The sequence below is a fragment of the Schistocerca serialis genome, chromosome 2 (assembly GCF_023864345.2).
Source record: "Schistocerca serialis cubense isolate TAMUIC-IGC-003099 chromosome 2, iqSchSeri2.2, whole genome shotgun sequence".
Lineage (NCBI taxonomy): Eukaryota > Metazoa > Arthropoda > Insecta > Orthoptera > Acrididae > Schistocerca > Schistocerca serialis.
Genome location: NC_064639.1, coordinates 1,132,426,149 through 1,132,449,908, shown reverse-complemented (window position 1 = coordinate 1,132,449,908; position 23,760 = coordinate 1,132,426,149). Strand labels below are relative to the sequence as shown.

The 23,760-nt window shown below is 37.9% G+C and overlaps 1 protein-coding gene across 3 annotated transcripts in view; it reads left to right on the top strand.

Annotated features, from left to right (window-relative positions):
- The window catches only part of LOC126458595 (DNA excision repair protein ERCC-6-like), a 130,934-nt gene that overhangs the window by 10,643 nt on the left and 96,531 nt on the right, over positions 1–23,760 (top strand). For all 3 annotated transcript variants that reach the window (XR_007585665.1, XM_050095745.1, XM_050095748.1), the window contains exons 2-4: positions 5,093–5,300; positions 6,249–6,418; positions 22,085–22,339. Coding sequence is in view for 2 of the 3 variants with exons in the window: in XM_050095745.1 (XP_049951702.1) it covers positions 5,093–5,300; positions 6,249–6,418; positions 22,085–22,339 (633 nt within the window). In the remaining variant the exon portion in view is untranslated. The remainder of the gene's footprint in view (positions 1–5,092; positions 5,301–6,248; positions 6,419–22,084; positions 22,340–23,760) is intronic.

The window sequence follows — 23,760 nt, the reverse complement described above, 5'->3', positions numbered from 1 at the left end:
TTTGAATTTAAACTGTCATCTTCGGAAGTGAAAAAGGCTCAAATCATTGGAAAGGCAATGTCAAAATAAGAATTGAACAGTAGTAGCTTTTGCTACAGAATCAGATTAGATTAGATTAATACTAGTTCCATGGATCATGAATACGATATTTCGTAATGATGTGGAACGAGTCGAATTTTCCAATACATGACATAATTAGGTTAATTTAACAACATACTTAAGTTAATATAACAACTTTATTTTTTGTGTTTTTTTGTTTTTCTTTATTTTTTATTTTTATTTTTTTATTTTTTTATTTTTTTTTATATTTTTGTTTTTTTTCTTTTTTTTCTTAATTTATATCTAAAAATTCCTCTATGGAGTAGAAGGAGTTGTCATTCAGAAATTCTTTTAATTTCTTCTTAAATACTTGTTGGTTATCTGTCAGACTTTTGATACTATTTGGTAAGTGACCAAATACTTTAGTACTAGTATAATTCACCCCTTTCTGTGCCAAAGTTAGATTTAATCTTGAATAGTGAAGGTCGTCCTTTCTCCTAGTATTGTAGTTATGCACACTGCTATTACTTTTGAATTGGGTTTGGTTGTTAATAACAAATTTCATAAGAGAGTATATATACTGAGAAGCTACTGTGAATATCCCTAGATCCTTAAATAAATGTCTGCAGGATGATCTTGGGTGGACTCCAGCTATTATTCTGATTACACGCTTTTGTGCAATAAATACTTTATTCCTCAGTGGTGAATTTCCCCAAAATATGATGCCATATGAAAGCAATGAGTGAAAATAGGCGTAGTAAGCTAATTTACTAAGAAGTTTATCACCAAAATTTGCAATGACCCTTATTGCATAAGTAGCTGAACTCAAACGTTTCAGCAGATCATCAATGTGTTTCTTCCAATTTAATCTCTCATCAATGGACATACCTAAAAATTTGGAATATTCTACCTTAGCTATATGCTTCTGATTAAGGTCTATATTTATTAATGGCGTCATACCATTCACTGTACGGAACTGTATGTACTGTGTCTTATCAAAATTCAGTGAGAGTCCGTTTACAAGGAACCACTTAGTAATTTTCTGAAAGACAGTATTGACAATTTCATCAGTTAATTCTTGTTTCTCAGGTGTGATTACTATACTTGTATCATCAGCAAAGAGAACTAACTTTGCCTCTTCATGAATATAGAATGGCAAGTCATTAATATATAATAAGAACAACAAAGGACCCAAGACTGACCCTTTTGGAACCCCATTCTTGATAGTTCCCCAGTTTGAGGAATGTGCTGATCTTTGCATGTTACGAGAACTACTTATTTCAACTTTCTGCACTCTTCCAGTTAGGTACGAATTAAACCATTTGTGCACTGTCCCACTCATGCCACAATACTTGAGCTTGTCTAGCAGAATTTCATGATTTACACAATCAAAAGCCTTTGAGAGATCACAAAAAATCCCAATGGGTGGTGTTCGGTTATTCAGATCATTCAAAATTTGACTGGTGAAAGCATATATGGCATTTTCTGTTGAAAAACCCTTCTGGAAACCAAACTGACATTTTGTTAGTACTTCATTTTTACAGATATGTGAAGCTACTCTTGAATACATTACTTTCTCAAAAATTTTAGATAAAGCTGTTAGAAGGGAGATTGGACGGTAATTGTTGACATCAGATCTATCCCCCTTTTTATGCAAAGGTATAACAATAGCATATTTCAGTCTATCAGGGAAAATGCCCTGTTCCAGAGAGCTATTACACAGGTGGCTGAGAATCTTACTTATCTGTCGAGAACAAGCTTTTAGTATTTTACTGGAAATGCCATCAATTCCATGTGAGTTTTTGCTTTTAAGCAAGTTTATTATTTTCCTAATTTCAGAGGGAGAAGTGGGTGAGATTTCAATTGTATCAAATTGCATAGGTATGGCCTCTTCCATTAACAGCCTAGCATCTTCTAATGAACACCTGGATCCTACTATATCCACAACATTTAGAAAATGATTATTAAAAATATTTTCAACTTCTGACTTTTTGTTCGTAAAGTTTTCATTCAATTTGATGGTAATACTGTCTTCCTCTGCTCTTGGTTGACCTGTTTCTCTTTTAATAATATTCCAAATTGTTTTAATTTTATTATCAGAGTTGCTGATTTCAGACATGATCCACATACTCCTGGATTTTTTAATAACTTTTCTTAATATAACACAGTAGTTTTTATAATTTTTGATAGTTTCTGGGTCACTACTCTTTCTTGCTGTCAGATACATTTCCCTTTTCTGGTTACAAGATATTTTTATACCCTTAGTAAGCCATGGTTTGTTACAAGGTTTCTTACGAGTATATTTAACTATTTTCTTGGGGAAGCAGTTTTCAAATGCATTTACAAAAATGTCATGAAATAAATTATATTTTAAATTGGCATCAGGTTCACGGTACACCTCATCCCAGTCTAATTGCTGTAGGCTTTCCCTGAAATTTGCAATTGTTAAATTGTTGACTGAACGTACTACTTTGAAGGACTGTTTAGTATTGCTGAATGGAGCTATGTCATATATTGTAACTAGCTGTGCACCATGATCAGAAAGACCATTCTCAACAGGCTGAGCATTTATCTGGTTAAACTTATCTTGGTCTATAAAGAAGTTATCTATCAGTGAGCTGCTATCCTTTACCACCCGAGTAGGAAAATCAATAACGGGTGTCAAATTGAAAGAACCGAGTAATACTTCAAGGTCATTTTTCCTATTACCCTCTTTCAGAGAATCTACATTGAAGTCCCCACAAATAATAATTTGCTTCCCCCTGTCTGACAGATAGCACAACAAGGAGTCCAAATTTTTCAGAAATAGATGAAAATTTCCTGATGGGGACCTATATACAGTTACAATTATAAATTTGCCTTTATTTAATTTAAGCTCACAGGCACATGCTTCTATATGTTTCTCTACACAAAACTTTTTTGTTTCTATACTATCAGTAAAACAAAGTGACATCACAAAGAATATATGATATTCCATTCAGAGCTGCCACTAGTAGCGGTCGTGTGTATAAGGGGTGCTCGCTTGTGTGTAAGTGTGTTCCTTAGGTTTTGCCCAAAAGCTGCAATGTGTAACAGTCTTATTGTTGTGCATATATGCAACTCAACGAGTCATCTTTTACACTGAGTAGCAGTCTATCCTTTACTTAATATTGTTGATATTCCAGCCTGAAGTTTCTACTTTGGCCATTATCAGTTACCTTCCTGTCCAAATAACATAACTCGTCTACTAGTTTCAGTGTCTCATTTCTTAACCTAATTCCCTCACCAGTGCCTAATTTAATTTGACTATATTCTAAATGATTACTGGAAAATCTCATATAAAGATGTGAAACAAATACTAACAAAGAAATAGAGGGGCTGGCCAGTACTTACCTCAGCTCAGTACAGCCAATAGATACACATAAAACAGAACCGAAAATTTACGTTCCTAGCTTTCGGAACAAATGTTCCTTCTATGTAGATACATCTAGTGAAAGTTTTAACTTGTGAAATTGTGAAAAACAAGACACAATGGTTTCAAAAATACGTCCTAAAAGAGATATATATACCTGCAGAAAGATTTATCTCCACAGATACTCAACCACCCACACAATGGGTACAAAAAAGCACTAAATGTATATACCATCTGATGATGAGTTGCTAGGCAGCTCGAAACCGGTCATGGTTAAATAAAATACATCTACATAAAAGGCGACTGGTTGCAGTAATTTCTGAAAACCTTTTCACACCACAGTCGTAGTGTTCCACATCCACAATGGATAAAAGTCTTAAATGTTCCTTCATCGGGGAGGAGAGAGGGGAAAGAAAGGGAAGAAGGGAAAGTATATTCAGTAACTCACAACCCAGGTTATGAAGCAACAGGGGAAGGAAAATAGGAGGAGGGGGGGGGGGGGGTAGCAAAGATGGAGGCATGGTTGTCAGAGGGAAGCCCAGTAACTGAATCTCCTTTTCCTTCTTCCCTTTCTTTCCCCTCTCTCCTCCCCAATGAAGGAACATTTGTTCTGAAAGCTAGGAACGTAAATTTTCGGTTCTGTTTTATGTGTATCTATCGGCTGTACTGAGCTGAGGTAAGTACTGGCCAGCCCCTCTATCTCTTTGTTAGTATTTGTTCAACTATATTCTGTTACTCTTCTTTTACTTTTGTTGATATTCATGTTAACAATACGTTTTGAAGACACTGTCAATTCTGTTCAGTTGATCCTCCTGTTTCTTTGACATCTATGATAGTATTACAAAGTCTACTACAAACCTCAAAGTTTTTATGTTTTCCCCGTGAACTGAAATTCCAGCGACTGGCGCACAAGGTTGAGAAAACCAGCCTTGCGCATGGAATTTCAACGAAGCTCACAATTTGCAGCATTTTCCCCAGAACTGATTGTGGCCTTTCAGTTGTTGAGTGGAAGGACTGAACCAGAGACTTCAAAAGTTCAGTGACAAGCTAGCCTGTGACTTCCTGGACTTGTGAAATAGGGTAATCCAGCAAAGAACTTCTGTAGTTTATGTGCCATCTAATCACCTGCCTACATGCCCAGCTCCATTAATTAAAGTCATAATTATGTCTTCCACTCAGTTTGTTTTGTAATTGTTAACAGAATGCCTGTGGGCATTTCTGAACTGGAATGGAGAATATTGGGATCGTTATTACAAAATACCACAGTTGATTCCTTATCTCATCCTGGACAGTCTCACGAAGTGTTCTGCCTCTGGTGAGCACCCTGAGTGAGGAAGTACAATATACAGGCAATGGACTAACATCCAGGTTTCACAGGTTCAAATCCCTGCCTATCTATCCAGGTTCATAGGTACTGGTTCATAAACCAATCACATGTGAAAGCTGTTGCTGAAAATTCATGCCCATTTTTTCCCATTCTTGTCCATTCCAAGCCTTAGCTCCATATTTGAAGACCTCATCATCAACAAAATGTTAAACTATAAACTTGCATCCTTTACTCTAATGACAATAGTGCCAATAAGGTATAAGAATCTAGTACATGTGTGCACTGATAATATAGTCTGTGGAAAACTGTGTATTCATTTTTATAACATGTTTTAGGTCCCATGAACAAACCATAAAAAAGAATGAAACATTGGCTAGAGCATTACTTGCTGCAGGAGCCGAAGGACTCCAACGGAGTATCCTTATTAGGAAGGACACAGAACTGAAACAAAAGCAGCTGAAAGTTCTTCATGTAAAGCACACAGGTTTGGAGAAGAAGAGACTACAGCTTTCTTTGCCAGAGACAACTGAAGACAAGTTGGAAGTGAGTTTAGTTTTTAAAGGAAAATTTGAATTGTACTAAAAATCACATATATTTTCTTCCCTGCAACATTTGAACAGATGGTTTTGAGCCTGAACAGAAACTTATCCATATATTTCATGACATCAATGTTTATTAAATAAAATACAAACTTCTCTACTGTCAGTTATTTTTATTTACTAAGGAGAGACTCCATTGTTAATGGTAGTGTATGTACCACCAATTGTTTTGATATTTTATTTTCATGTAGGTCTTCGTTTCTGTCTGTTTCCTTTGTATTCAACATATTTATTTCCCCGTATTAGTCATTATCTTTTTTTCAATTTAATTTTTTTCTGTGTGTCTCTGTTTCATTTCTTGATTGGTTTACACACTCCTTTAGCAGGCCACTGTTACTTCCCAGTTCCTTACCATTTCTACTGAATTTCGTCCTCTTCATGCTTTCTTCATCACATTATTGATTGATATCCACCAGTAACATTGGTTGAAAGTTCAACAAAAGTCCAGTCAAGAGTTGTAGTGTAGATTGTTTAAAATCTTCATTGTAATGGTAATGAGTAACATTTTGTAATTCTTGCTCAAGTGATTACAGTCAATGATCTCACTCTTATTTCTTATATGTTTCCCTGTCTACAGACATAACGTATTATTTTGCAAAACAAAATGGTGGGAAGTTATGAACGGCACAGAAAACAGTGGAAAATTGTATTTTGAATAGCCTAGATTGTAACTTTCTAACTTTTGTGCAGTAAATCAAGAACAAGGTAGAGAAAAAGAAGATAGTTTATGCATTTCATTTTTCTTTGTTTACTAGTTCATACTCTTTGTTCTTGCATGGAAGTAGTGTGATTCAGTAACTAAAAATACCATTCATGTATTGTTTATTATGAAAAAGTTTTTGATACACATACGTGATAATGCTTAACAGTTGCCTTCTTTTCTTTCACTTAGAATGTTTTGTCAGGCGAGGATGATGATGATGGTGATAACAGACACTGCAAAGGTCTCGCAGATTTATTGGGAAATGATGGTGGGAGAAAAGAGACAGAAATGGAGAAAAAGATTCGCCTTGGTGAAATGACTCCATTTGGGACTGTTTTAGGAAATACTGGTAACAAAAGGTAAGTTCTTAGTGTTTTCTCATTTGTCTGTAATCAACCTGGTTTTATACTGTCAACTAATTTCTGTGTATTACTCTTGTCTTTTCTTTGTGGGAATAAGTTCCAACCCCAACATTAAGTGGGTATTCCTTTGCTTATACTTTGTATTTTCTTTTGATTGCATTTTATTAAAACACGGAATGAAACACATTCATTGTTTTATCCACTGTCTCTGTTGCTTGAAATATTGTCTGACCTGTTTTCTGCTGTTGAATCTACTGCCTTCACGTGTATGTTCTTCTATGGTACAGCATTTAAATTTGGAAGACTGTTAAAAATCGCACATTCCAAACCCAAAAATGAAATAGTGAGAGCTACAGAAAGGAATAAAACAACCAGATTTTTTACTCGACCAAGGTCGTACATTGTAGTGTGGACAAATGGAAAGTAATTGGTGAAGGAAGACATAAAAAATCATTGCATTTAAAAGCAGCCAACAGATAAAAGATAAGGGCACTTGTTAAATGGTGAGAATGTCTGATTAAAATATGAAATGAGTTTCATTTGATCCTCTATAATTGTTTCAAATATTGCTGTCCTATCAAAGAAATTCAGAAGGTGTGAACATGTCAGACTGCTGATGATGACGGGTTGAAACCTTCAGCAGTCTGATTAGGCACTGAAAGAATATAAAGGATCTTAACCTCCTTTATGAAGCAGTAGAACTGTGTAATTTATTGAAATACAGTTTAGCCTCCTTTTTATGTTCCCATAATTATCATTTTCCCACTGTTTTCAACATATTTTAAACACCCCTATCAAGTTTCCTGTGTTCACAATGTTAAATAATCACCCGTTTTTACATTAACGTATTTCTGATTTTCCTGTGAATTAAGCTCTACAAAACAATGTACATGGAGGAGCAACTGTCACAAACATAAAATGATGCTGACATAGTGTTGACTTACAAGTAGTGTTTACAAACGTTACGCAGTTGAGATTCTCAGCACCAGGGCACTCTACTCAGCAGACCCAAATCTGTAAAAGTTGGAATAAATTGTGCTTGCACTCATGCTGTTGGCTGGCTGTACTCACCGTGGTGGTGGGTGGGAGTAATTAGGTTTGCTCTAATAAAGGTATCAGACGGATCACAAAGTTTTCAAATTGTGTCTAATGCTCATGTACTGCTTAATGACATCTTTGTGTCACTTCAATGCATAATTTGCCTGTTTTGTTCTTTGGACACACCAGCACTGTTTCTAGTTTGAATAATGAAACACAGCAACAGTTATGTGTTTTTCATTGTTTAAATAATGAATGAAATTAAGTTAAACATTTCTACTTTGCTGATAGTTACCAGTTCCAGTTACAACAATGACTAAACAAAGCACATATTTTTGGTAATGCTTATTAAGTCCTCAGTGAGTATTTTGATGCCTGTTGTGTACATATATCGTAAACTGTGAAAATGGGGGTGGGTGTGGGGTGGTTCCTGTAAGTAACTTTTATTGCTTAAAAAGTTACCCTCGCGAATCAAAAAGCACTATGTTTGTTACCAGCAGGTGTGACGAACACACAGGTTATAGAAATGCTCCATGAACTCAGCTGGGAATCGATAGAGGGAAGAAGACATTCTGTTCAGGAAACGCTATTGAGAAAGTTTAAAAAAATCAGCATTTGTGTCAACATACCTCATGAAAGCACCGCCAACAAGAGGTCCCCAGCAGTATGATCGACTTTTAGAAACTAACGAGATGGTGATGTAGGGTAAGATCCCAGGTATCACACTCTGCAGCCATTCACCCTGGTGGGCACTCATTTGCAAGTAATTGATGATGGAAAAAAAAATTGGAGATGTGTGACATCAGTAGTGTTAAAAAAAGTTGCATTTATAGGCTGTCTGTGTGGTATAATGGACAGGATAACAGCTTCACATGCAGGAGAGAGTGTGCTCGAATCTTATCATGAGCACCAGTTTTATTTATTTTTTTATTTTTAAATCTTCATCGAAATGTTTTGATTGTCGGGTGTTGTATGGAAGCATGTAGACAGCCGTTATCTCTCACTCCATCTGCAAGTGAATCAGGAAGGGATTGAACAGCAGTAGTACATGTACATCTGTAATTTGCGGACACTATGAAGTGCGTGGCAGAGGGTATGTTCCATTATAACAGTTACTAGGGCTTTTTCCCATTCCATTTACATACGGAGTGCAGGAGGAATGATTGTTTCAATGTCTGTGCATGTGCTGCAATTAATCGTGTCCTCACAATCTGTATGGTAGTAATTTGTAGGTGGTTGTAGTATATTCCTGGTCTGATCTTTTAAAGCTGGTTGTTGAAATTTTGTATTTAGACTTTCTTGGGATAGTTTTTGTCTGTCTTCAGTCATTTCAACATCTCTGTGACACACTTCTGCAGGGCAAGTCAGACAGACTTGTGACCATTCATCTACCTGTTTCTGTATATGTTAAATATGTCCTGTTAGTCCTATTTGGTACATGACTCAAACACAAGAGCAATATTCTAGGATGGGCCACACAAGTGCTTTATAAGCACTGATTGCATTTCACGAGTATTTTATCAATAACTCGTAGTCTGCTCCATGCTTTACCCATGACAGCTTGTGTTATCATCCCATTTTATCTCCCTATTGTTACACTAGGTATTTGTGTGAGTTTACTTATTTCAGCTGTGACATAATGGTATAGTATTCATAGGCTACTATATTTTTTAGTTTTGTGAAGTGCACAGTTTTAAATTTCTGAACTTTCAAAGCAAGTTGCGAATCTTTACAGCAGTTTGAAATCTTATCAATGTCTGACTGAATATTTGTGCAGCTGCCTTTGGACTGTGCATCATCTATAAAAAGTCTGAAATTACTATTAATATTGTCCATAGGTTGTTAAGGTACAACATGAACAGCAAGTGACCAGACACACTTATCAGGGTACACCTGTAGCTATTTCTAGAACTGTCAATGACTCTCCATCCAAGATTGGCTACATCCTCCCTGCCAAGCAATCCTCAATTCAGTCATAAATTTCACCTGATTCTCCAAATGATCGTCCTTTTGATAGTAAGTGTAAGATTGGTACTGAATCAAATGCTTTTCTTAGATTGAGTAATACTGCATCTACCTGACTGCCTTGATCCATGGCTTTCAGGATATTGTGGGAAAAGTGCATGTTGGGTTTAACATGGTCAGTGTTTTTTAAATCAGTGCGGGTTGGCATGGAGAAGGCTGTTCTGTTCGACACATCTCATTATGATTGAGGTTTGAATATGTTCTAAGATTCTACAGCAAAGGGGCGTGAAGAATATTGGACGGTAGTGTTGTGGAACAGTTCTGCTACCTTTCTTGTGGGCAGTTGTGACCTGTGCTTGCCTTCAGCTACTGGGCATGGTTTTTTGACCGAGGGATTTAATGTAGATTGTAGTTGACTTGGACACAAATTGAGTATAGAATGTGATGGAGATTCCATCAAGCTCTGGAGCTTTCTTCAGTTTAAAGGATTTCAGCTCTTTCTCAACACCACTGACACTAATATCCATTCCATCATCTTTTCAGTGCTACAAGGATTAAATTGGGGCAATACTCATGGGTTTTCCTTTGTAAAGGAACATTTGAAAACAGAGTTGTGCATTTTTGCTTTTGTTATACGGCTGTCAATTTCAGTTCTGTCCTATCCTTGAGTGACAAGACAGTAAATTTGGTACCACTAACAGCCATCATATATGCCCAGAATTTCTTTGCATTGGGTTCATCACAGCTAAATGCCTTTTGTGTAGCACCTGTCTATCTATAATCTAATACTCTGTTTTTTGCCTGCTATTGAACTTTGGTATTCATTGTTGTTATAACTGCCACATGGTCACTGATACCAGTATCGATATGGACACCTTCAAAGGAGTTAGGTCTGTTTTTGGCCATTAGATCAGCTAGGTGCTGAGGGCATTGTGGTAATGCAATGGCAAAAGTTGAAAATTCGTGGTAGACCAGGACTCGAACCCAGATTTACCACTTCTCATGAAGCAGTTGCCTTAACTGCTTTGGCCATCCAGACATGTGCATTAACCGACTCAAATTTCCGACTTATCACACACTGCTGTGCAGCATCTTTTGTCCATTAAACTGTAACTCGCAAATCCTGATTCTCATAGGTGTTCAGATATGTATATATCTGAGTGATGTCTGTTCTGTTGAACATATCCGGCCACTTGTGATGACATGGCTGGTACATAATGTGTAAACATGTAATGATGGAAGGGAAGGGTAGGGAAAGGATGGGTGGGAAATACAAGGCATTGTTGTAATGCAATGCCGAAAGTTGAAAATTTGTGCCAAACTGGGACTGGAACACAGATTTACAGCTCCTCATGACTGACTCAAATTTCAAACTTATCACATGCTCTAGTGCAGCATTCCCAGTTCATTAAACTCACTGTGTGGAACGTTGGCACCATCTTTTCTTTACGACAGCCCCAAAACTATTTTTGTGGTCAGCCAGAAAGCAATGGAGAACGCACTGACCGTAGTTTCCAGTGTGTAAGTCCATGTTCTTCTTTTGTTCACTGAAAGAAATGTTTCTACTCTCTGTTTACTCAGCAGGATCATAACTATGATTATAAATGAAAGTTTAGAGTTCTATCTGATTGATATATTTGATAAAATTTCACATGCACAACATAGCAATGTTCCTGATAATAGTAATAATAATGATGTCTCTATCATAAACAGCACTATGATCATTTCAGAGGCTCAACTTCCTATGGTAAGTTCCCAATAAATAGTCTTTCGCCCTGTCTTATAATAAAGTTAATTGCTCTCCTCAAAAGAGGAACATAATTTCACCACGCCCAGAGGTTTTGTTAACATTACAGGAGGAACACAAACAGTTACTTCTGCGAAATCTATGTGATCCGACACAGTGTACAGTCCTCGTGAGTGCAATTCCTATTTGTATCGAAAACAAGCATTTAGTAGCAGCATGGGTGTGACGTCATCCGAGGCAGCGCATAAGTAGGCGTTTTCACTGACGCAGACCGTATGTAGCTGGGTGTGAAGTGAAGTGAAGTGAAGTGAAATCTAAATGATCCAGTATGGTGTACAGTCTTCTGACTTCACTTTATACTCTTACTGAACAGGCTTTTAGTACCAGCCTGACGTCACTCCAGGCAGCACATAAGCCGGCATTTGACTGACGCATATCGACTGATAATGGGGTGCGAAGTGAGTCGTCACTGCCTCTCAGGTCGTATTTATATATGGGCACAGTGGACGACCAAAGGGAACACCTGCCATCATCTGCTATATCCCCTAGTAGCAGCATCTAAATGGCCGCTTTGTTGGACACATTATTTTATAACACTCTCATGAACCAATTTAGAATCTTCGACAAAATTATTTAATTGGATAGATAAAAAATCTACTCACCAAGTGGTAGCAGAACACACACAAAAGAATGTTGTAATTGGAAAGCTTTTGGAGACATTGGCTCCTTCTTCAGGCAGAAAGGTTGAAGGGAAAGGAAGAAGGGTGAAGGAAAATGACTGGAGAGGTAGGGGTAGATTTCGGGAAAGTCACACAGAACCCCGCGGGTCATGGGAGACTTATCGTACGGGATGAGAAGGAAAGACTGATTATTGGGGACTGCATTGGACGAGATTTGAAAACCTGAGAGCTTAAAGGTGGAAAACAGGACAATATGCCAGACAGAGATTACTACTAAAACATTATGCACTAGTTAATAAGAGTGAAAAGCTAAGTGCATTGTAAGTAACAGAGGCGGTGAAAAATAGATGAAAGAGGCAATGAAAGATGTAGAAAACTAAAACAGAGTGAGGCAAAAAGTAGTTACAGTGAAGAAATCCTGAGACCGAAGAAATTAATGTAAATTAATGCCAGGTGGGTGGCAAGAACCAAGGACTTGTCTTAATGCTAGTTCTCACCTGCAGAGTTCTGAGAAACTGGTGTCTGGGGGAAGAATCCAGATGGCGCTTGTGGTGAAACAGATGTCGAGGTCATCAATGTCATGTTGCAGAGCATGCATTTTGGATATTGAGAAGTTGCAAGTATATTTCCTCTGCCTATGCGTATGCCCATTCACCCTAATTGATAATTTAGTGGTAGTCATACCGATGTAGAAGTGTTTACATAGTAGCAGGTATATGACGTGTCATATCACTGGTTGCTCTCCCTTTGATAGTATATGTTTTACCAGTTACAGGGCTACTATGGATGGTGGTAGGAGAGTGCATAGGGCAAGTCTTGCAGCGGGTATTGTCACTGGGGTAGGAGCCATAGGGCAGGGAGATAGGTGCAGAAGGAGCATAGGGTTTGACAAGAATATTGCAGAGATTGGGAGGACGACGGAAAGCTGTTCTAGACAGTATGGATCTAGTTTCAGGGCATGATTTTAGGAAGTCATGGCCCTGATGAAGTAGCTTAATAACACATTCCACCAGACCGGGATAATATTAAGTCACCAGTGGCGTGCTCTGAAGCTGTTCTGTGGAGGGATCAGCAGTAGCACGATTGGATGTGATAGCACGGTAAATCTGCTTTTTAACTAGGCTGGTGGGATAATTACATGCAGTGAAGGCTGAGGTGAGGATGGTGGTATATAATGTAAACACTTCTACATCAACATGACTCCCATTAAATTATCAATTAGGATGAAGGGGCATAGGCAGAGGGTGTATACTGGCAGCTCGCAATATCCTTCTGCAGAGCATGCTCTGCAACATGACATTTGTGACCTCTGCACCTGTTTCACCACAAGAGCCATCTGGATTCTTCTCCCAGGCACCAGTTTCTCAGAACTCCGCTGGTAAGAATTAGCACTACAACAAGTCCTTGGTTCTTGCCACACACCTGTCATTAATTGATGTTAATTTCTTCCGTCTCAGCATTTCTTCACTGTAACTACTCTTTGCCTCACTCTTGTTTCAGTTTTCTACATTTTTCATTGTCTTTTCCATCTATTTTTTTCACCCCCCACTCCCCCACCCACCTCTGTTACTTACAATGCACTTACCTTTTCACTCTTATTAACTCATGCACGATGTTTTAGTAGTAATCTCTGTTTTGCATATTGACCTGTCTTCCACCTTTAAGCTCTCAGGTTTTCAAATCTCATCCAATGCAGTCCCCAACAATCAGTTTTTCTTCTCATCCCGTACAGTAAGTCTCCCATGACCCGCGGTTCTGGGTGACCTTCCCGAAATCTACCCCTACCTCTCCAGTCCTTTTCCTTCACCCTTCTTCCTTTCCCTTCAACCCTTCCGCCTGAAGAAGGAGCCAATGTCTACGAAAGCTTGCCAATTCCAACATTCATTTATGTGTGTGTTCTGCAGCCGCTTGGTGAGTAGATTTTTTATCTATCCAATTAAATAATTTGTCAGTAATTGGTTGTTTTCATTGTTGTAATGTAGTATCTTTGTAATTTTTCTAGGAATGGATTTAAGTTGGCTTTAATCCCAGAAAAAGTTTTAGCTTGACTGCATTTAAGCTTTGCCATGTAGAATTTTTGAATGGAACTTACAGTAGAACATGACGTCTGAACCACATCTTTAAGAGACGTTGTATCAATTGTTATTTACATCAAAGTCTTGAAACTTGTCATAACTTCATTATTTAATAGATGTAATGAAGTGCTGTAGTTACAGCTCTCTATCGTTAGTATAACTGATACCTAATCCACTACACCCCCCATGAACCATGGACCTTGCCGTTGGTGGGGAGGCTTGCATGCCTCAATGATACAGATAGCCACAACGGAGGGGTATCTGTTGAGAGGCCAGACAAACGTGTGGTTCCTGAAGAGGGGCAGCAGCCTTTTCAGTAGTTGCAGGGGCAACAGTCTGGATGATTGACTGATCTGGCCTTGTAACACTAACCAAAATGGCCTTGCTGTTCTGGTACTGCGAACGGCTGAAAGCAGGGGGAAACTACAGCTGTAATTTTTCCCGAGGGCATGCAGCTTTACTGTATGATTAAATGATGATGGTGTCCTCTTGGGTAAAATATTCCGGAGGTAAAATAGTCCCCCATTCGGATCTCCGGGCGGGGACTACTCAAGAGGACGTTGTTATCAGGAGAAAGAAAGCTGGCGTTCTACGGATCGGAGCGTGGAATGTCAGATCCCCTAATCGGGCAGGTAGGTTAGAAAATTTAAAAAGGGAAATGGATAGGTTAAAGTTAGATATAGTGGGAATTAGTGAAGTTCGTTGGCAGGAGGAACAAGACTTTTGGTCAGGTGAATACAGGGTTATAAATACAAAATCAAATAGGGGTAATGCAGGAGTAGGTTTAATAATAAATAAATAAAATAGGAGTGGGGTAAGCTACTACAAACAGCATAGTGAACGCATTATTGTGGCCAAGATAGACACAAAGCCCATGCCTATCACAGTAGTACAAGTTTATATGCCAACTAGCTCTGCAGATGACGAAGAAATTGATGAAATGTATGATAAGATAAAAGAAATTATTCAGGTAGTGAAGGGAGACGAAAATTTAATAGTCATGGGTGACTGGAATTCGGCAGTAGGAAAGGGAGAGAAGGAAACGTAGTAGGTGAATATGGATTGGGGGTAAGAAATGAAAGAGGAAGTCACCTGGTAGAATTTTGCACAGAGCACAAATTAATCATAGCTAACACTTGGTTCAAGAATCATGAAAGAAGGTTGTATACTTGGAAGAACCCTGGAGATACTAAAAGGTATCAGATAGATTATATAAGGGTAAGACAGAGATTTAGGAACCAGGTTTTAAATTGTAAGACATTTCCAGGGGCAGATGTGGACTCTGACCACAATCTATTGTTTATGAACTGTAGATTAAAACTGAAGAAACTGCAAAAAGGTGGGAATTTAAGGAGATGGGACCTTGATAAACTGACTAAACCAGAGGTTGTAGAGAGTTTCAGGGAGAGCATAAGGGAACAATTGACAGGAATGGGGGAAAGAAATACAGTAGAAGAATAGGTATCTCTGAGGGATGAAGTAGTGAAGGCAGCACACGATCAAGTAGGTAAAAAGACGAAGGCTGGTAGAAATCCTTGGGTAACAGAAGAAATATTGAATTTAATTGATGAAAGGAGAAAATATAAAAATGCAGTAAATGAAGCAGGCAAAAAGGAATACAAACGTCTCAAAAATGAGATCGACAGGAAGTGCAAAATGACTAAGCAGGGATGGATAGAGGACAAATGTAAGGATGTAGAGGCTTATCTCACTAGGGGTAAGAGAGATACAGCCTACAGGAAAATTAAAGAGACCTTTGGAGAAAAGAGAGCCACATGTATTAATATCAAAAGCTCAGATGGAAACCCAGTTCTAAGCAAAGAAGGGAAAGCAGAAAGGTGGAAGGAGTATATAGAGGGTCTATACAAGGGCGATGTACTTGAGTACAATATTACGGAAATGGAAGAGGACGTTGATGAAGATGAAATGGGAGATATAATACTGTGTGAAGAGTTTGACAGAGCACTGAAAGACCTGAGTCGAAACAAGGCCCCGGGAGTAGACAACATTCCATTAGAACTACTGACAGCCTTGGGAGAGCCAGTCCTGACGAAACTCTACCATCTGGTGAGCAAGATGTATGAGACAGGCGAAATACCGTCAGACTTCATGAAGAATATAATAATTCCAATCCCAAAGAAAGCAGGTGTCGACAAATGTGAAAATTACCGAACTATCAGTTTAATAAGTCACGGCTGCAAAATACTAATGCGGATTCTTTACAGACGAATGGAAAAACTAGTAGAAGCGGACCTCGGGGAAGATCAGTTTGGATTCCGTAGAAATGTTGGAACACATGAGGCAATACTGACCCTACGACTTATCTTAGAAGCTAGATTAAGGAAAGGCAAACCTACGTTTCTAGCATTTGTAGACCATTTGTAGACTTAGAGAAAGCTTTTGACAATGGTGACTGGAATATGCTCTTTCAAATTCTGAAGGTGGCAGGGGTAAAATACGGGGAGCGAAAGGCTATTTACAATTTGTACAGAAACCAGATGGCAGTTATAAGAGTCGAGGGGCAATGAAGGGAAGCAGTGGTTGGGAAGGGAGTGAGACAGGGTTGTAGTCTCTCCCCGATGTTATTCAATCTGTATATTGAGCAAGCAGTGAAGGAAACAATAGAAAAATTCGGAGTAGGTATTAAAATCCATGGAGAAGAAATAAAAACTTTGAGGTTTGCCGATGACATTGTAATTCTGTCAGAGACAACAAAGGACTTGGAAGAGCAGTTGAACGGAATGGACAGTGTCTTGAATGGAGGATATAAGATGAATATCAACAAAACAAAACGAGGATAATGGAATGTAGTCGAATTAAGTCGGGTGATGCTGAGTGAATTAGATTAGGAAATGAGACACTTAAAGTAGTAAAGGAATTTTGCTATTTGGGGAGCAAAATAACTGATGATGGTCGCAGTAGAGAGGATATAAAATGTAGACTGGCAATGGCAAGGAAAGCGTTTCTCAAGAAGAGAAATTTGTTAACATCGAGTATAGATTTAAGTGTCAGGAAGTCATTTCTGAAAGTATTTGTATGGAGTGTAACCCTGTATGGAAGTGAAACATGGACGATAAATAGTTTAGACAAGAAGAGAATAGAACCTTTGAAATGTGGTGCTACAGAAGAATGCTGAAGATTAGATGGGTAGATCACATAACTAATGAGGAAGTATTGAATAGGATTGGGGAGAAGAGAAGTTTGTGGCACAACTTGACTAGAAGAAGGGATCGGTTGGTAGGACATGTGTTGAGGCATCAAGGGATCACCAATTTAGTATTGGAGGGCAGCGTGGAGGGTAAAAATCATAGAGGGAGACCAAGAGATGAATACACTAAGCAGATTCAGAAGGATGTAGGTTGCAGTAGGTACTGGGAGATGAAGAAGCTTGCACAGGATAGAGTAGCATGGAAAGCTGCATCAAACCAGTCTCAGGACTGAAGACCACATGAACGAATGAGTTAAAGTTTTTATATCAAACTGAAGCTTCATAAAATTTTTCGTATTTCGAAGTCTGATATTTAGCGCTTTCAGTTTTTCGTAAAAACTCCAGTTTTTTTTACCAAAATATTGTTCTGATCAAGTTGAAACTTGAAGCAGTTGATTTTGACATGCATTTGCACATTCTGACCAATCTTTGGCTTTCTAGCTTTATTATTTAGTGCCACTTATTTTTTTTCTTAAAACAATGTATTTAGGGAAAGATATTCATCTGATCACTCTGAGATTTAACAATTTAAACATTAATATGCTGAATCATATGTTGACAAAGTTTGGAAAAGCAACTTTAATTTTTTATTTCATCCTGATATTATGGTGCAATATGTGTACTCTAAGCACAGGCGCGCGCGCTATGATGACGTGGTGCTAGTAGCAGTGAACTGGGCTACGTCCCTGCTCGACTCTGTATCTCTCAAATGATACACCGCTTGTTTCACCACAACTGCTCGCAAATCCTGAGTCCCAGTTCTGATGATATTCGCACTGAAATAGGCAAGGAGCCACCCTTCCCTTTTTCAGAAGTGTACATAATTGAGTGGTGTCCATTCTGTCAGACATGATCAACAGAACAGACACCGTTCAAATATATACATATAGTAATGTTTCTGTGAATGTCATTCACACCCACCACTAACAAAACTGTAGTTATCCCAATTGATTGTTGGATTGTTAAAGGATCCTCCAATTGTTCCAGTATGATTAGGGAACTTATGAGAGAGTGAACTGAAGTTTTGACAAATGTTTTCATTTATCAGGCGGTAGATGTGATTGTCAATCTCTCTCTCCCTCCAAGTTCAATTTATGTAATATGTACCTCAGCTGCGGACATGTCCAAAAGAACAGACACCACACATTCATATTAAGACTCTATTACAGTGTTATGCCTACTGTTGATATTGAGTCTTGCTCAAATAATCTCACAAGAAGGTTCTATTTCTATTTCGGTGGATTTTAGTTTCTTGTCTTGTATGACAAACATACTACCACTATTTCCGTATCCTTTCAGCATAGGCTTAAATTTTCCCCGAAGATCTCCAGTGTGAGCTTCAGGTTTTAACCAGCTTTCTGCACCTAGTATTGTGAGAGCTTCAGTGCTTTATAAGAGAGCTTCAAACTCTGACGCTTCGTTGCATATGCTTTAGCAGTTAACCAGATTTTAATATTCTCGCCTGTGGGAGGCAATTCTTTGGATCTTACACTAATAGTTCTGAATTTTCTTTTGTAGCTGTCAGCCTAGCTTGTCACAGAGTCGTCACAGTGGCTGGTTCAAGCCTTCCACTTGATGCAGAAAATGGGGGGGGATCTGTTCTGGGGAAATGCGACAGACTGTGAGATTCGTTGCAGCTGTATGAGCAAGGCTGGTTCAACCTTCTCTGCTAGTCGTTGGAATGATCCAAGTATGATCTCGGGGCCCAGACTGCAGGCATTGTTTATTCCCATGTGCATCACAATATGAAATTATTCGCACACTGTTCCCACAGTGGCTGCCGCAATAGCCGCTACAACATGCTGCACAACATGCCTGCAGGTGTACACTCTTGAGTGCATCTGGTGTTCCTTCCCATCCCTTGCTGCCATTTCCCTAAGGGGTACCATTATTCTCTGTAGTTTGAACTGCTGACAATTTATAGACCTCTCCCTTTAACACAAGATGCAGCAGGTTTCCCAATAGGTGAATCGAGTCGCACTGGGCTAGTTGTTGTTTCAGTGGAAGACAGCACCTCAGATGTGTTGGTTAATTGGATGGTTGCAACATCCTGAGTTCTTCCTGGTCTGTTTACCCTTTATAGGACACCTAGACCTATGTGATAGTTACATTCTGGCCCGGCCTGCTGGAGTTGGCGGTCATATGTGCATGAGATGTTTGCTTTGGTGAACGAACGGTGTGTGTTTCTCTTTTTCTGATGAAGGCTGTGGCTGAAAGCTTTGTGTAAGTGTCCTTTAATTGTGCCTGTCTGCAGCTTAACATGTCATCTTTATAGTAAGTAGCAACTCATTTGCAGGTAAGTGGACCAGTAATGATGGGTCATTTATTTCCTGCAGCAGAAACAGTATCGACAAGAGAAGGTAATACTTGAGGTACTTTTGGTATCTCTGATATAAAATCTCTCTCTAATGACCTCGATGACGAGATACATTTGGTATCTGTGGTACAGAATCTGTCTCTAATGATCTCGATGTTGATGTTAAACCTGATCTTCCTTCTTTTTACCTGGTATACAGTTCTTGGTAACCGTCCTAACACAACCATTTGCAGCAGTTTCTAATCACTTGATAGTAATCAGGGTGGTTTCCAGCTGCTTACAAATAGCAACCAACTCATCCACTGTCTAAGGACGAGAAACACAGTGGGACTGAATTATGGGCAATGTTTTCCAGAACAGTAAACAAATAACATGCCTGGTGGAGTATTTTATAGATGAGCAAACTAGTAACTTTATATTAAGCTTGTTGATTTCTCTTTTAATTTATGAATTTGGTATGGTACAAGTATTACCAACAGTCTTTTGAAACATAAGTGACTTACAGCCAAAAACAAGATATCTGTTAAGATAACATTTTTCAGGTTATAGTCACTAAGAAAACTTGACAGTAGTATTATTTATGATAACTGTAGACTATGTACACTCACGTTAAAGAAGAGAACCAATGTGATACAATATGTTGCATATTTAGAGTAATTGTAAATCACAAACACCAATGTATTATGAAATAGGTTGTGCAAAACACTTATAATGTGTGAAAATCTTTGCAGGCATGTGGAACTTCACAAAAATATACCTTTTTCTCATAAATACATAATTAAATTACGGGACTGTTAGCTGTGAACAAGGATATTGGAGCCAAAGTTCCTGAAAAGCACAGTTGAGCTCACAGTGGACATTATAATACTGTTCAATATATCATGTTCCTGAAAAGCACAGATTATGTTTACAATTGATGTTTAAATACTAATTTTTTATAAAATCAACACGAAAAACAACTTTTAAGTTTTATGTCGTGTTTCTGTACCACAGTTTTCAAAATGAATTTATGTGGCGCACGTGATTTTACTTGAAGACAAAGGAATAACAGAAGTCTGTATATATACACCAGTATAAATAAACAAACATGCAAATTGCATGAATTTTGCAACTTGTATGTCTGCTTGTGTCTGTTGTGTGCGGATGGATATGTGTGTGTGCGAGTGTATACCTGTCCCTTTTTCCTCCCAAGGTAAATCTTTCCGCTCCCGGGATTGGAATGACTCCTTATCCTCTCCCTTAAAACCCACATCCTTTCGTCTTTCTCTCTCCTTCCCTCTTTCCCGATGAAGCAACTGTGGTTGCGAAAGCTTGAAATTTGTGTGTGTGTTTGTGTTTGTTATTGTTTCTATCAACGTACCAACGCTTTCGTTTGGTAAGTTGCAGAATCTTTATTTTTAGATATATTTTTCCCACGTGGAATTTTTCCATCTATTATATTCATATCATTAATTTGTTTGTATGTATATGTGTATATGTAATCTAGCACAGAAAAAAATTTGTCCAAAAGTTAGCAAAGTTTTCAGTATTATTTATGTGCTTGTCAATGACGTAGTGCCTCTACTATTCAGCGAGTTCTTACCTTCACTCCTAAATTATTTATGGTCTACCAGGACTTCCAATTACCATAGCTGATAGTTCCGCAGAACTCAAAGTATCTAAAAGTGTTCATGAGATTCGTGGGAAGGTAGTATGTTTTAGCATCATGTTTGATTTAAGAAAAGCTGCTTTTCCAGCCAGCTGCACATGCACTTGATGGTTTGACTAGAGTACACCCATGTAAGCTATGTAATTATCATATTTCATGGTGTTTATAATACAGTACTTTGATGTCTATAGTAAATGAAATCAATCAATTTTACTCATACGCTGAAGCAGATTTGTCCATTTGTTGTTTGGGGCGGGGGGGTTCCAGTAATAGATCTGGGGCTGAACTTCTGAACACTGCAGCTTTCAGTAAAAATATATTGCAGTAGTTTTACGTGTTTTGTTTGAGAATACTTCACTTTAGTGACAGGTCTGCATGTACTGGAGGAGCACACTGATTTAAAATTGGGATCGCCTACAGCAAATTTAATGAGTTCTATTTGTATTGAAAGCTTTTCATGGGTGAAAACTTACGTAATTGATAGTTCAGTAGCTTTTAAACAATTATTAAAAGTATTTGAAAATCTACCTTTGTAACTTATAAAAATGATCTTTGTATCACTGTATGTGCTTCGTTTTACTGATATAAAACTTCAGTGGTCTCAAATAAAACATATTTAAAATTTTGTTTGATTTTTACTTCTAAAACAGTTTGTTTTAAAATATAATGACACATGATTTTTATTTACATCATTTTTTTCAATGATTTCCACTCACATCTAGAAGTTTCATCTGCTTGCACATTTCCTTTGTATTCTTTGGTAGGGTCTTATTGTTCAACAGAAGAATTAAACTTAATGAAATTGAAACATAAAATAGATTAGATAATTGGCACAGTTTAGAACATTGCACATGAATCAGAATCAGTAAAAATTGTGTTTTCTGTTCTGTAATATAACAGCTATATGATCTAATGTGGTATGCATTTTTTTATATATATAAACACTTTCTTTTTGAAGTATAATCATCTGTTGTATTTGTCACAGTGCGCCACGAGTGGATCAGACACTCTCAGAATTTGAAAAATATCTTGAAGCCCAGTCAAAATTGCAGCAGACACAAAGGAAGAAAGTTCTGCTGAAAAAGAAAGCTCTCAGCTTAAATTGTGAAGAGGCAGCTATTCAAGAAGGAAAATCAGTGACTCCTAAAAAGAAGTCATCACCTCTGAAGAAAAGTATTCTGCTACCAAAGAAAAGAAAGAAAAAAGAAAAACTTGGTTCTTCAACTAGTGAAGATTATCAGTAAGTCCATTGTTAATTTCCACTATATGCTTGCTTGTTCATTTGATATCAGTAATGCTAGGGTTAAATAAAACACCAGTAAGGGCATTTGTCATAGTAATTTGAGATGTTGTGTATGTATTGCCTATAGTGCAACTTTATGAATTATAAGCTATTACACAAATTTACAGAGCAAATATGAATTACTAAACTACAGTTGAGAAGACAGACAACTACCTTGATCTGAAATAGTGTCTCAGGTAAACGCATAAAAATGGATATGTTTGCTCGGCTTTCAAACCGCTAGCTATAGTCAGAGAATCCTGTGTTTGTAGTGAGTGGCAGCTGCTGTGTAAGAGCACTTTTGCCACCTCACAGATTTTTTTTTCCTAGAATGCTGTTAAACGTAACATAGATGTGGTAATTTGAAAATAAGGCACTAAATCCACCACACTATGTGACATTGGTACTCCTCTAAACTCTGTGAAACTTGGCATAAGGGTCGTGAGCATGCCTTCAGTTGTGCACGTTTAAGGTGCTTTTGTGCATGTGCAACTAGAATGATGTAGTTGCCTTATGGGCCAAATACATTCAGATTCAATAAAAAATGCCCACTGTTTTCATCATGCACAGCTAGCTGTACTACTCAAGTACAGGTTTACGCCAATTCCGCCATGTGGTAGCACACTGCAGCAAACTTACCACATTTGCTTGGCATAAATCATGCTAGATGGTAGCACACTCCTCAGATGTGCCAATTCTTTTATTATACAGTAAAATTAGATAATATATCAGTATATGTTATAGTTGTACTGATAGAAAAACCTATTTTGTGGATTTCTGAATGAGCTATAGTATATTAAATTTTGAATTTTATCATGCAGTGGTCCATTTGAGGCCCTGAGAACCATAAGGGCCTTAAATCATCGATTCTGAGACTAGCATTTATTCATGTTTTTCACATATGTTGATATTACAGCGAGTCAAGTTTATCTGTGCTGTAGGCCCGCATTGTATATATGAGTATCAATGTTACGGAAAGCTGTTTCGTTCCTCCAGTATTCTCTTAAATGTGGGGTGATTACGATGTGCATTTGGCCCTTATGGTTCTCAGCGCTTCATTTGTATTCTAGTCAGTGACCATGTTGGTAGACGTTACTACTTGAATTTATTAATTTGCAAAAACGGCCGTTTGTGTTTGGAATTCGGTTTTTACTGTACAGGAATCCGCTTTCATGGGCAGTGTCAATGTGAACTCTGTTGAATCTGTTTTAAGTGCTCACAGAAAGTAAATTACCAAGAAAAGTTAACCACAAAAGAACTAGGGCCTCTGAGACCAGACCCATTGGCCGAGAAAGTGACAGAGTCAAATAAGCTTCAGTAGAAGCGAACATTTAACAGAGAAGTGTACAATAAGTGTAAGTTGTTGCATGGGTGCAGTG